We start from the raw sequence: 14448 nt of genomic DNA, 5'->3' as shown, positions 1-14448 counted from the left end.
AATGAAAAAAAAAAAAATATATAAATAATACTTACAAGTAGAGACCTGCTAGACTAAATCTTATATACCCTCCACAATGTTAAATTCTTTGCAAGGTTTCTCTAAGAACACACTAAAAATTTATTAAAATGGATGAGGATCATGCTCACCCCAGAGGTCGCAGTTCTTAATTCGAGAAGTGAAATCGATAGATTTCGAAAATGTATAGTGGTGTACGGTATAAAAACTAGTAATAATAAGATTTCCAAAAGCCATTGTTAGTATTGTCCAAATCGGTCTAAAACCTGATATTGCTCATAGATAGACCGATATCCCGATCAGCCTTCTATGGCACTTCAGAACTTAAACTTTGGATTGAGTTCCCCATTGTCCGAAACTGACTATTTTTTGCGTTTTGGGTAGCGCGCTCCCCACGAAATTTGATCCCAAATGTTAATATGACATTCGCATAATGCTTTTAAATACATTTCCTTTGAGTATCATATTACCACAATCGGTCCTTTACCGTTTTGGGGGTTTTTGGATGGGGCGCTCCCCCTATTAACTTAATATCAAATTTGTATATCAAATTCTTAGTCTACTACCAAATAACTTTCGTTTAATATTTATAGCGATCTGAACGGCCGATATGTTACTTTAGGGAGTTTTGGGGTAGAGCTATCCCCTCAAACTAACATTATAGTCTCATATTGTCCCGATCGGTCTATTTAAACGTTTTGGTTTAAGGGTGGGACGCTCTCCCAGTAACTTGACCCCAAATTTAAATACCAGAATCGTACCCACCTCCCGACCACCTTTCGTTTAAGTTATTTATGATCTAGCCTATGTAATTGTCCGTTAAGGGGTTTCTGTAGTTTCCCCTAAACTCAACCCAAATTTAAATGTTAGATTTGCCATTCCTTTGAGTCCAATTTTGATCCGAAATGTCTATATGCCCGTTAGATGAGTTTTGGGCTACAACGCTCCACCCAGCTACTTGACTCTAATTTGAATATTGGATTTTATATTAATTTCCATGTAAATTTTAGTTGGATCTCATATTGACCCGACCGGTCGAGATGTCCTTTAGGAGGGGTTTTGGATGGGACATACCCCATCATTTTGCTTTTTTGTTTTTATTAATTTTTATAAACATATAATAAAATTCAAATTTCCAAGTGCCTCAGCGCCTATTGGCATTATTGAGGCCTTTTAAAATTGTACCCCCTAATTCATATTCTTGATGTTGGCGACCCAGCTGATATTAGGCCTTGAAGTTTGATATCAAATTGGTTTCCTACAACCTTTTACTTTTCATTTGAGCTATTTATTGTCCTAACGGGTCTATTTGACCGTTTTAGGATAAGACGCTCACCCCAGAAACTTGATCCCAAATTTAGATATCAGAATGGATACCACTATTAATATATGAGATTTGCACTCTACTCTTTAATACCTTTCAATTGAGTGCCACTTTGTTTCGTTAGATTTACTTGCTTTTTTGGGGGGGTTTTGGGTTGGGACGTTCCCCCAGTTAATTGACTGCAAATTTGAATGTCAGATTCGTTATTTATTTTCAAATAACTATCTGCTGGATGCCACATTGCCCCGATCGGTCAAGATGTCCTTTAGGAGAGTTTTGAGATCGGGCGTTCGCCCCAACTTTTAGACTTCCATACTGGTATTCTTAGTGTTTGCGGTCCAGCTGAAACTAGGCCTTGAATTTTGATATTAGATTCGATTTCTAATCCCGTCTACTTTTCTCACCCCAGAAACTTGATCCCTAATTAAGATATCAGATTGGATACCACTTTTTAGATATTAGATTTGCACTCTACTCTAAAATACCTTTCATTTAAGTCTAATTCTGTCTCAATAGGTCTACTTGCCTGTTTTGGTAGTGGGACGCTCCCCCCAGTTACTTGACAGTAAATTTGAGTATCAGATTCGTTAGTCATTTAAAAATAACTTTAAGTTCGATCCCATATTGTCCGAATCAGTTGAAATGTCCTTTAAGAGGGTTTTGGGATAGGGCGAACCATTTACTTGAGTTAGATATATGTCCGTTTGGTTTATTCGCCTGTTGTAGTAGATTTTAGGGTAGTACGCTCATCCCAAAAATTTAGTCACAAAATTGGTACTCTTTCCTAAAATATCTTTTATTTGAGTAGAGCGTCCTTTTAGGGCGTTTCTTGAGGTGGGTCGTTTTCTTGACTCCAAATTTAGATTTTAGATTGGAATTCTACTCAAAAATACCTTTCATTTGTGTCCCATGATGTGCCGATATGTCTTCTTGCCCGTTTGAGGGGTTGTTGGGGTGGGGCGCTCCACCCAGTTACTTGACTTCAAATTTGAATATCTAAATACTAATTTGGCCAGGACATTCCATTTAGGAACAAGGGATACTTTTCTCTTATCAATGTGTGCAATCCGATTACAGTTTTAAGCTCAACGATAAAGGGCCTCATTTTGTATGCCAAGTCTCAACGGCGTGCCACATGTGGTGTCGAAGTTTTTGAAATTTTGACATGACACGATACCTTACAAATTTAGCCAGCATTGGTAAAGGGATAACCACCGCTGAAATATTTTTTGATGTTCACGCCGGGATTTGAATCCAGGAGTTCATAGGCGGACATTATAACCTCTGCGCCGTGGTGATCTCTCTTTGAATATCTGATTACTTATTCTCAGATAACTCAATTGGATCTCATATGGGACCGATCGGTCGAGATATCCTTAAGGAGTGTTTTGGAATAGGGTGCCTAACCCAAATGGGGAGGGTTGGTTCCCTTTAAGACATCGAATGGGGAATGGGGCGTCTAACCCAAATGGGATTAGGGGGAAGGTTGGTTCCCCTTAAGACATCGAAAAAAGCGATGTAGAATTGGGTGAATTTGCCCAAGTAACCCTGGTCTGGTTTTTAATGGGACACTATTTTTTTGTCCTCATATAAGCCAAAATCCTTGGTTGTGGTTAAAAAGCGGACGCCATGGTTATTTTGACAAAATTTCTTAGGATTTTCTTAGACAAACGCCAATATTAACTCTACCTAATGACCCTAACAAGTGAGTGGTGACCACCGTGGCGCAGAGGTTAGTAAGTCGGTCTATAACCCCGTACGCTTGGGTCGAACGGTGTTATAGGCCGCTGTCGCAACTACAGTCATATTTCCTTTTCACCGATGGTAAATATTGTACAAATTGAACTCCTTTCATCTGCACTATGGCCAAAGAATTTAAAAAGGTGACAAGGACTTTGGCTCGCAGAATTCGAGCCTATAATGTATCATAGAGTTAAAACTAAAATCCTGCAAGATTAATTGATATGGTATGAGAAATCTTTCTTCTATTTCTTAAAGAAATCTTAGCAAAAACTAAGAAATTTACCACAAGTTATTAAAACATTTTTTTTTTTACTACAATGAATTTAAGGCCTTAGATTTTATTAAAATTGAAATAAGCCTTTATTTAGAATGCGTCATTTAATGGTTTTATTAAATGTCGGTTTTATTAAATTTAAGTAATTTTTTATGTCATTGTTACTTGTAAATATTATTAAAAAAAAACGCCATAATAACCATGTGATTAAATCATATGCGATAAAATTAAAAATAACTACAACTCGTTTCAGTTTTGCTCTGGCTCTGTTCCCCATAGTCTTTCCCCATTGTGGCAAACACGCAAAACATTTAGCGTTCATTCCGTATTGTTTTTATGAAGTTTTTGAACGCTCCGTCATGTTGTAAAACTGACTATGGTGATGACGACAATGTTGCGGCTTTGTGAGGTTGAAAGGCAAAGCAAATATGTATTTCATACAACTTGCCACCACCCCCACATTGGAGACACAATAGAAGCGGTAGCGTTTTGGCGGCGGCAGCTATAACCAAAACATCGTGTAATAGGTGAATTTGTTTGAAACAAATTCGTGTCACTGTGTCGTGTGCTAAAGTTAAATGAAACACGCAAATGTTTAGCTCTTCTTGTTGTTGCTGTTAAACACAAGAGCACGGAGTAGAAGTGGCGATGACACACACCCAAACTTACTTCTTCTTCAGGTACCGAGCTCGTGGGTACACCAACATATAACAACATGACATGCCTTTGCATTTCATGTCCCCTCAAGCCAGGCACGAATTGAATGTTGGTATGAAATTCAACTCAACTGAATTGAAAACTAAACCAGACCATACCAGGCCAGACCAAAGACATCAAGCCCAAACCAAACAACCGGCTTAAGTATTAAGTCAATGTGAGTAGTTCGAGTATGTGTGTGAATATGAATATGTTATGTCTAAATAATCGTAACAATAGCAATGAAAATTAATAGTATTTTTGCAGTTTTTTTCTTTTTTCTTTCTGTTTTGTTTGTTGCTTGCCTTTCAGTTTCAATATCACACTAGAAATGAACGAGAAAAAAAACCGAGTATCAATTTGAAAAACAACTTCATATAAGTTTTTGAATTTAAAACGAGAAGATAACACCAACGTTATATACCAACTATGACTTAGCCCTAGGGGTAGGCATCAAGGGCAACATTTTAATATCATCTTGATATTGGGATTAGCGATTATAAATCTTGGCTTACACAAAATGGGATGAATTAGCAAACGAAGGTGTTGGATTGTTTATCGCAAAAAAGGTCAGTGTAAACGTACTATAAATTGTTGCACTGAAACACTACCGATAGACCTAACCAAGTATATCTGCAGTGAGATCTGGTTTATATCGTTATACAAGGCTTGAAAGCGAAAGTGTTAGATTTTTTGTCGTAAAACATGCCACGTTTTAGTTTAGCATATAAAAGACGAGAGTGTCATAAAACACGTTTTAGCTGCCAGTGTAAACGTACTATTAATTTTATCACTGTACCACTACCGATAGACCTAACCAAACACATCTGCAATGAGATGTGATTCGTAACATAATGCAAGGCAATAGGTCTATTGTTTTGATATCACCTTCTTTATGTTAAGGATTTTATTAAACACATTTTATTGCATTAAAATGAAAATGTTTTGATTTGTATTTTTTTACAATTTTATCTAATTCAAGAAGAAGAATGTTTACTTTTTTTACACTACTTATGTATTTTATTTGCAATTCGCAGAAAAAAAAAAATTCTAACTATGTCAAATCCTCCCCTAATTGAACTTTTTATCTTTCTCTTCGTTAACTGCTCTACTTAGCCCAGTTATTTCAAGTGCAGTAAAATCCCTGACCTTTTTTTTTGTTGGTATGCTACAGTGGTCAATATGTGTCTTGACTTTTCTAGGGCACCGGGTTATTTCCGTTGAGCTGTCATACCAAAGTAAGAGAGACACAGAAACCTGATTATGGTGTGCGTGTGAGTCGCATTCAGCAAAAGGAATTGAGTTTGGGAAATAAAAATCTTTAGGCATATGGAGTGGAGTGTAATTATAATTTTTAGACAGTTTATTTAAAATGAATGTATGGACCCTTATTATCTTTTCCGGCAGTTTTTTAAGATGAATTCATTGAGGGCTTTTTGGATGAAGATATTTTATGGCCCCTAAATTGTATGTCATTTGTTCGTCAGTCAGTCAGTCTGTTGAAATCACGCTACAGCCTTTAAAAATAGAGATATTGAACTCAAAACTTTTCAGAGATTGAATTCAAAGATGGGGTAAAACGGCCTATATCCTGATATATACCCATATAGACCGATCTGCCAATTTAAGATCTAAGGCACATTACGCCCACATTTATTATTCGATTTCGCTGAAATTTGGGACAGGGAGTTATGTTGGGCCCCACGACATACGTGGGGCTGCCATATATACCGATCTTCCGATTTAAGTTTTTGGTAAAGGGTAATGGATAATGCTATTGGAGGCATATCAGAGTATGAACCGATTTGGACCATACTTCGTTTGGAAGTTGAAGATCACAGTAGAAGTCATTGTGCAAAATTTCAATTGGATAATAATTGCGCTCTATAGGAGCTCAACAACTTATATCGGGAGATCGGTTTATATGGGAGCTATATCAAATTATAGACCAATTCAGACCATATATGGCACGTATGTTGAAGGTCATAGGAAATGTCAGCCAAATTGGATAAAAAATGCGCCCTCTATAGGCTCAATATGTAGAATCGAGAGATCATTTTGTATGGAAGCTAGATCAGTTTATGAACCGAGCATAGCTGGTATAGTTATTGGAAGTCAAGACAAAACACTTCATGCAAAATTCCGCCCTATAGGAGCTCAACAACTTATATCGGGAGATCGGTTTATATGGCAGCTATATCAAGTTATGAACCAATTTGAACCATACTTAGCACAATTATTGGAAGTCATAACGAAAAACCTTCTACAAAATTTTAACCAAATCGGATAAGAATTGCGCCCTCTAGAGGCTCGACAAATAAAAATTAGAACTCATATATCTCCAAAACCAGTGAAGATATTGCACACCTCAAGCGGAGTACTATCCAGCAAAAGAAGAATTTTGATAATCGGAAATTAAGGAGCCTGCCAAAAGGCGCCCGGATAATCTAGGGTCTTGAAAATTTGCACGCAATCTTGCTTACACTTCAGCTCTAACCATTTCATATTTCAAATAGATATCCCTACCCGTTCTCACACGGCATATTTTTTTGTTAGTTTTTTTCGATTTTCTCCCACTGTGCGTCGTCGGCTTGTTGGCATTAACCAATGACTTGATCTAGCCTCAAAGAAAATAATCCATAGGCGTCAAATCACTTGAACGAGGCGGTCAATCGACTGGATTACTTCTTGAGATAGCACGCACATCAAACTTACTCTTGGCTTGTGTCACCGTCCTGTAGAAATCACAGGTTTATATCTTTCACTTCGGGGCAAAAATAATCAGTGAACATGGTGCGGTAGCGTTGTCCATTCACGGCAACTTGCCTATTGCTATCGTCGACAAAGAAGTATGGCCCAATGACGCCGCCGGCATGCAAACCACAACAAACAGTTACTATTTGTGCATGAAGTATTGATTCGTGAAGCATGCGGATTTTCACCTGACATATTTTGCTTATTGACGAACCCATGGAACCAAAAATGAGCTTATCCACTGAAGATGATTAACGCTCTTTAAATAGCGGTCAACTACACCGAATTTCAGTAGTAATTTTTATGATTTGCAGACGTTTAGTCGTTCGTGTACTTTACAATGAAGCAACCGTTAGTTTCACTGACAGTGACATACGATGATTAGTCTAAGAGTGCGTTCACAAATTAAATTTAAAGTTGTCAAGTGCCTGATGGAAAGCCTGTTACATATTTATATGGAATTTATGGCAGAAGCTTCAAACTGTACCCTGTGCAACTACTGTGGCTATGATAAAATTAAGGGTTTGAATGAGAACTTTTTCCTGATTCGGCATAACTATGTCCTTCTATCCGCGTATCCTTTCTGTATTGAATGTCCGTCTGTCGCTTTTTTGTTATCAAGGTGGACATCGTTCTTGTTACCCAATCATTACGAAATTCTCTAAATATCAATTTTTTAGCCCAAGAACAAGGACTATGAGATGTTGGAAAAAATCTGTTCAGATCTAGATATAGCTCCCATACATATAACTCGCCCAATTTACAGTTAAAAGAACGGAGCTACTACAGTTTTCAATCGATTTGTACGAAATTTGTTGCGGATTGTTTTAATACCCATCATGTCTGCTTAATTTTATCCAAATAAGTAGAGACTTGGGTTTTTTTTTTGTTTGTTACTATTTTTTTTTAGTTTTATTTAGTTTGATTTGATTTATTTTATTTTACTCTATTATTTTATTTAATTTATTTTATTCCATTTTACTTTTCTATTATTTTTTTTTTTTTTCTTTCTTTATTTTCGATTTATTGTGTTTTGTAAAATGCTGGCTTGTTATGAAGGAACAACAAGTAAATAATGATAATTCATTTTATTTTGTTATATTTCATTTTACTTGTTTTTAATTGTTTTATTTTAGTTATTCTATGATATTTTAATTTTCTATCCCATTTTATTTAATTTACTTAATTTTATTTTTTATTTAGCTGATGGCCTTAGTAGCTAAAGTTTCTATTTTCTAATAATGATGACTTATTTTATATAATTGTATTTAAAATTATTTTAGTTTTATTTATATTTTTTGGTTAAATTTTATTTTTGTTAAATTTATTTTTTTTTATTTTTTACATTTATTTTATTTTTTTTATTTTATTTTAATTTTTTTACATTTAATTTCAAATAGTTTAATTTTTATTTTATTTTAGTTTTGTGTTGCTTTATTTAAAATTATTTCATTTTTTTCATTTATTTTGTACTCTTTGATCTTTTACCCTTAGTTTTTTTTAATGTACGATTATATGTCTTAAATCCGGAAATCCATATGTTTCTCACTATTAGTTTTTCCCATTATTTTAGTACCAAAATGTTTAAGGCAAATCATGAATTTAATTAGTTATTGTGGTTCAAATTAAATTAAGGGCCCAAGTGTTATTTTCTTTGAAGATGACGGCTTCCGTTTTATTGTTTGGCTAAACTAAAAAAAAAAATAATTGCTGTTGTGTTACATTTCATAGGTACATCACGTTTTCTAAACCGAGAAAAAAAAATACCCCAAGGAAATTTAATTTCCATTAAATGAATGTTAATTACACAAATGGCAAACACTTTTCTTGGAGAGTTCTCATTGTAAGGTATAAACACTTCTTATAGGTATTTGTTTTTATATAATTATTGTTTTTTCTATATTTTTGTTGTTGTAATTGTTGTTGTATAATTTCATGCCATGTCATAGCAAATTAAAATATGTATAAAAACCGACAAACACTTCTATTTGCATTAGAAAGAGAACACACAAAGATATCCAAGTGGAGGCAAGAGAAAAAGAGAGCACTTGCTTGAAAACACCACACAGAAGACACCATTGCAAAAACCGTTTTTTACTGAGTTGAATTGAATTATCTTGAGAAAGAAAAAAAAACAACACCGTCATCTATTCTTACCAAACACACTCACACAGACTGAAACACTCGCTTATACACCACACAACCAATTTAAAGTTGAGAATGAGACAAATGTTGGCGAAGAAAGCAAAGAATTATTAAGAATTCCAACACACGTCACGAAAGCACTTTTGAAGTAGGTTTGCTTTGGTGTGTGTGTGCGTGTGTGCGCGCCAGTTTTTTTTGGGGGGGAAATGGTAGCTCTTGGTGGGAAGCTACTACATTCAACAAAAAAAAAAAGCTAAAGTGAGCAAGCGAGTGTATCGTTTTGTTTTTGCTTTTGTGTTTTCACCACCACGAACGAACGAACGATATCATTACCACAAACACACACATGAACAACACACAGCAACGTTTTTAAAAATTCAAGGTTAGGTTCCCACTTTTATGCCACCACTTGCTGTGTTGTCACACAACAGAGTATGTATGTACGAATGTGGCTGTTGTTGCGTTGTAGTGGGGAGACGCAAAGCAAAAATCAAAAATTTACAGATAAAAGAAACCCCAAAGAACTTTTTGCCTGTTTTCACCTCTTGAAGTGTGAAATAATTTCTTGCTTGTTTGAGGTGGGGGAGTGAGGTGACTTCTCAGTGTTATCTCTTGGTTTTAGCAAATTATTAAATATTCCTTTGTAGAAGGCACGAAGAAGACGAAGAAAACACTCGTTTATTTCTATCGCTTGGCAAGGACCAGCAGCTTGCAGTAGGTGAACACTTATTGTCAAAGGTAGTGGGAGAGAGAGCAAGTGAAAGAGAAAAAAACGCATACGATAATAAAAAGAGAGCACTTCAAATTCTAAACAGATGTTGATGTGGTAATTGTAGTGTTATTTTTACGATTTTTTTTTCGTGATTCTTGCATAAAAACGTAATCTTTTCTACAATTTCATTTCATGGTAGCAACACATGAAGTGTAAAGCTTTTTCTTTGGGTTTCTTGTGGTTTTTTGTTCTTCTTTTTTGGTTAGCTTTTTGTATTTGGTAAAAATCAATTTAGAAGTTTTTTGTTATAAGCGACCGCTTGATGGTGGGAATTTTTAACACTTACACGTCCGCATTTTGCTTAAAAGTTTTTCCGTGTTATTTGGTTAAAAGAATTTAAAAAAATTGGATTTTCTTTCACTGATTGTGTTTTTATTGTATATTTATCGTGTTCGATTTAATTTTCCGGAATTTTTAATTCCGCAGAGACCGCCGGAGCTAGCAAGCGCTTTGGAAAACCGACAAATTTTTATGATTTTTTTTCTTGCTGTTTCAAGACAAGAGTCGACGCGTATCGAAACCGCACTGAAAGGCAGACGAGCAGCAGCCTCAGCAGCGCAAAGAGTTAATGAATAACAAAACAAACGAACAGTGAGCGGCCCGCCGACATGGAGCTAGTGTAGCCTTATGTTGTGTAAAGCTGCTGCTGCTGGCTGTTTGGTTGGTTGGTTGGTTGTTTGGTGCTCACACATTCGCGCCGCCGAGTAGTACTATGGCAAAAGGAATAAATATACGATACGAACAAACGAGCAGCAGCAAGAGCCAAAGAGCAAGCCAGCAAGCGAGCGAGCAAACTTGCGACGACGACAGCTCCAACAACAGCAACAACTTTATATACTACTCATAATAACAAAATAATAATAATAACAACAAAACTGAAATTAGCACTAGACTTCAAACACACACACACACACATACGTATATGAATTTACGCATTCTCACACACAAGTGGTAATATTTGGAGCTGATAACAACAACCATACTCAAGCTAGCAAACTACAACAACAAAACTAATTTGAACCTTACTCTAATAATGACAAATGTCCAACAACAACAGAAACAAACATCCATAACAGGCCATATAGGTACCAAAAAAAAAATGTATTGAACCTTATCTCACACAAAGATGAAATGACACCAGGCATCCCACAAACACTTGGGCAAACACATATGTCCAAAAACTAAAACCAATGAATGGAAAAAACAACTCCCCCAGAAAAACACTACAATACCATGAGAGTGAATAGGAAATAAAATAACAACACATAATCAAATTGTAAGAGAAAAAATAAATTCTTCTATGTATTATAGACCATTTAAATGTTCAGCATTATCAATATAATTGAAAAAAGGTGTTTGATACACTGGGAGAAAAATTATTTTATCATAATTAAATCGAGTTTATTTTTTTTAACGATTTGGCTTCATGAACCTTTACGTGCCGCAATTTTGTCCGATTTGTCTGAAATTTTGCATGTGGTGTTCTGTTATGACTTCCAACAACTGTGCCAAGTACGGTACGAAACGATCTATAACCCGATATAGCTTCCATCGTTCCCTGATATAGCTCTCGACTTTACTTCTTGAGCCCTTACAATCCGCAATTTTTGTCCGATTTGGCTGAAATTTGGCTTGTGGTGTTCTGTTATGACTTCCAAAAATTGTGCCAAGTACGGTAGGAATCGGCATATAACCTGACATAGCTCCCATGTAAATCGGTCTTTCGATCATCCTTGATCGGTTCCTAGAAAGTTTAATTTTTGCTTGTTTGACAGAAGTTTGGTATGTAGAATAAAATTATGCCCTGAAACTAAATTTATTTGGTGGGTTCCCAATATTAGACCCGTCAAAACTTAGCATGCTTTAGCTTGTTTTTTTTTTTTCTTAAAATTATATATATAGTTGTTTTTTTTTTTATGTGAATATTTTGAGTTTCATATTTTTCCAAGTGTATTGTTTACATGTGCTCATAATGAAGGGGAGATGGCAGGGGTTCAAACACCAGCTTAGAACACTATGTTGAATATGGCAAACAACTAAATAACAAAACAACCTATTAAAACAGCACATCACAGCTCCGCAGTTAATAAATAAGAAAAACAAGTGGAGCCTCTGCATACAACCACACACACACACACACATGCTCCAAAGCTCGCACTCAAATTCAGGCAAATTTTACTTCAGCCGAAGCAGCAGCAGCACAGCTCTCGTCGTAAACAATAACGAGCGACCTAGTGAACAACAGCATACAGCCGAACACCGAACACATTTCAAAAGTCTCCACCAAAAGAGCAAATAGTTAAATAACTTTAAATTGCTGTTGTAGTGGTACTACTGTAGTATAGTGGGGCTGGGTAGAAGGAAGATTCATTCCAAAGCAGTAAAATTAAAACTCACCAAAAATTCTACTCAGAAAAAACGCATTAGATAAGCTTTTTTTTTCTCACCATCAACACCATGCAAACATACATACATATATACACATATAAATTCATTGCCAACACAACGAAACCCTCAAATACGAAGATAAATACGAAGTTCATATCATATGTGTGTCAAATGTTATTTTTTAATCGTGTTCTTGTTGTTGTTTTTTTTTGCTCCATTGCTGATTCTTCCTCATCAACTCTTGAGAGTTTGAGATGTTGTTATTCATGAGTTGTTGTGTTATCCAAAGCACGTGTGTGTTTGTTGGATAAAATGTGCACGAGTGGTGAGTTTCTGCTAAGTAGTAGGCAAATGATGGTGAGTTTAACTTTTTTCATTGTAGTAAGAGATGAATTCTTATTTTTCATTGTTGCTTTTGCTTATGTTCTTCACTTTGGTTTCTCGTTGAAATACTGTTGTTGTTGTATGTGGAGTTAAAGTTTGGTGATAACTTGGCTAAAAAGTTTTGATAAGTTTCAAAACAGTGTATCTTAGCGGATATGAAGAGAAACAAAATACGTCATTAAGTCCAATATGATATTATTTATTTATTTCAATATGGTGTATTTTATATTCGGCTTATTTTTATTGAAAATCGAGGTAATTTTATATTAATTTGTGGGACACCTTAATTGTACTTTTATTTAATTTGCTTTATTTTGTTTCATTGTATTTTCATTTATTTTATTGTATTATGTTTTTCTTTACTTTATTTTACTTTGTTTTTTTTTTTTTGTTCTAAATTTTCTCTACAGATGCTATTTTAATTTCGTTTTATTTTATTTTATTTTATTTTATATTATTTCATTTTATTTTATTTTATTTTATTTTAATTTATTTTATTTTATTTTATTTTTTTTTTTATTTTATTTTATTTTATTTTATTTTAATTTATTTTATTTTATTTTATTTTATTTTATTTTATTTTAGTTTTATTTTATTTTATTTTATTTTATTTTATTTTATTTTATTTTATTTTATTTTATTTTATTTTATTTTATTTTATTTTATTTTAAATTATTTCATTTTATTTTGTTATTTTTTTATTTTATGCTTAAAAATCTTCAAATCTCCCTTATACCTATTCGTCTACACGTTCAGTTATGACGCCGCAAGTGTTTATTTCATGTTATCATTTTCAGACACTTTAAGTGTTGTTCACCATGTTAATGAGTTGAAAATTAAGTGGAGTGCTGGTTATAGTGGTGTTGAAGTGGGGGAGATAAACAAGCATTGCTTGATCATGTGCTTGTTGTTTGATGGCGTTGTAGAAAAATTCACATATTTGAAATTTTATTCATGTTTGATTTTTAGCAGTCAACTGACTACATACAAACATGCATTGCTACATACCCATTAAGTTCGCATTGGAATGTGAGAGAAGCTTTTCTGAGTAAAGAATAACAGAAAAAACGCTCAGGTCATACTAATTTTGCATACAGAGATCATATATTTTCATTACAAAAGTCTCTGTATAATCACTTTCCAAAGTGATAATACCTAAGTAATTAGTGCCAATAACTCATGCGAGAGAGAAGCTGTGCTCTATTATTAATTTCAAATTCCAGACACAACTATGCTTGACAGTTATGCGTTTGTTAGAGTATGGAGTGGGGGTAAGCTTAAGTTTGAGCGCGAAATGTTATACGTATGTATGTAAGGAATACACGTAAAAAAATATATTGTGTATAAACAAAGTAAGAGATGATAAATATTTGATAATTATGCAAATGCAAATTTGCCCATGAACATTCCATTAAGGAACTGGGGCAAACTTCTCACAAATCAATAGTGCTGTCCGATTCAATTTTAAGCTCAGTGATAGCCGAGTCCGAACGGCGTGCCGCAGAGCGACACCTCTTTGAGGAGAAGTTTTTATATGGCAAAGTTCCTCACAAATGACGCCAGCATTAGGAGGGGATAATCACCGCTGAAAAATTTTCTGATGTTTCTGCTAGGATTCAAACCCAGGCGTTCAGCGCCATAGGCGGACATGCTTACCTCTGCGCAACGGTGGTATTTGAAATTATACATTTGCTAATTAACAAGTAGAAACTAGACACAGTTGCAAGTCAAAAATTAAGTTTTTTTAATGATATAAAATGTGTTTTATTAGCCACAGTTTTAATTAGTTGGTCTCTTTGACAGCTATTACTTATTCAAGTTCAATTATGTTTGCCATTCCATAATGTATAGATTTTACCATAACGAAAAGGCATATTGCTGGCAAATGCTGCAAAAAGTGGCCAAAACTTTTAATAAAGAAAGGTGTTTTTGTTAGACGTATGGTTTTCA

The 14448-nt window shown here is 34.6% G+C and overlaps 1 protein-coding gene and 1 long non-coding RNA gene across 12 annotated transcripts in view; one reads left to right on the top strand and one right to left on the bottom strand.

Moving 5' to 3' along the window:
* LOC106086715 (RNA-binding protein Pasilla) overlaps positions 1 to 14448 on the bottom strand; it is a 282488-nt gene that overhangs the window by 61953 nt on the left and 206087 nt on the right. Inside the window, exon 1 of one of the 10 annotated variants that reach the window (XM_013251501.2) lies at positions 10013 to 10159. The exons of the other annotated variants lie outside the window; for them this stretch is intronic. Within the exon in view, the coding sequence (XP_013106955.1) occupies positions 10013 to 10022 (10 nt within the window). The 5' untranslated portion in view covers positions 10023 to 10159. Of the gene's footprint in view, positions 1 to 10012; positions 10160 to 14448 lie in introns of those variants that run through there. 10 annotated transcript variants of the gene reach the window in all.
* LOC106086717 (uncharacterized) lies at positions 9608 to 11047 on the top strand. Of its 2 annotated transcripts, none has more exons than XR_009396909.1 (2): positions 9608 to 9692; positions 10153 to 11047. It is a non-coding gene; the product is annotated as an uncharacterized LOC106086717 (long non-coding RNA). The 2 variants fall into 2 exon arrangements; XR_001221164.2 differs by lacking the exon at positions 9608 to 9692 and adding an exon at positions 9698 to 9780.

This window comes from Stomoxys calcitrans, chromosome 2 (assembly GCF_963082655.1).
Source record: "Stomoxys calcitrans chromosome 2, idStoCalc2.1, whole genome shotgun sequence".
Taxonomy (NCBI): Eukaryota; Metazoa; Arthropoda; class Insecta; order Diptera; family Muscidae; genus Stomoxys; species Stomoxys calcitrans.
The sequence above is the reverse complement of the archived record's forward strand: the minus strand, read 5'-3'. Positions and strand labels throughout refer to the sequence as shown.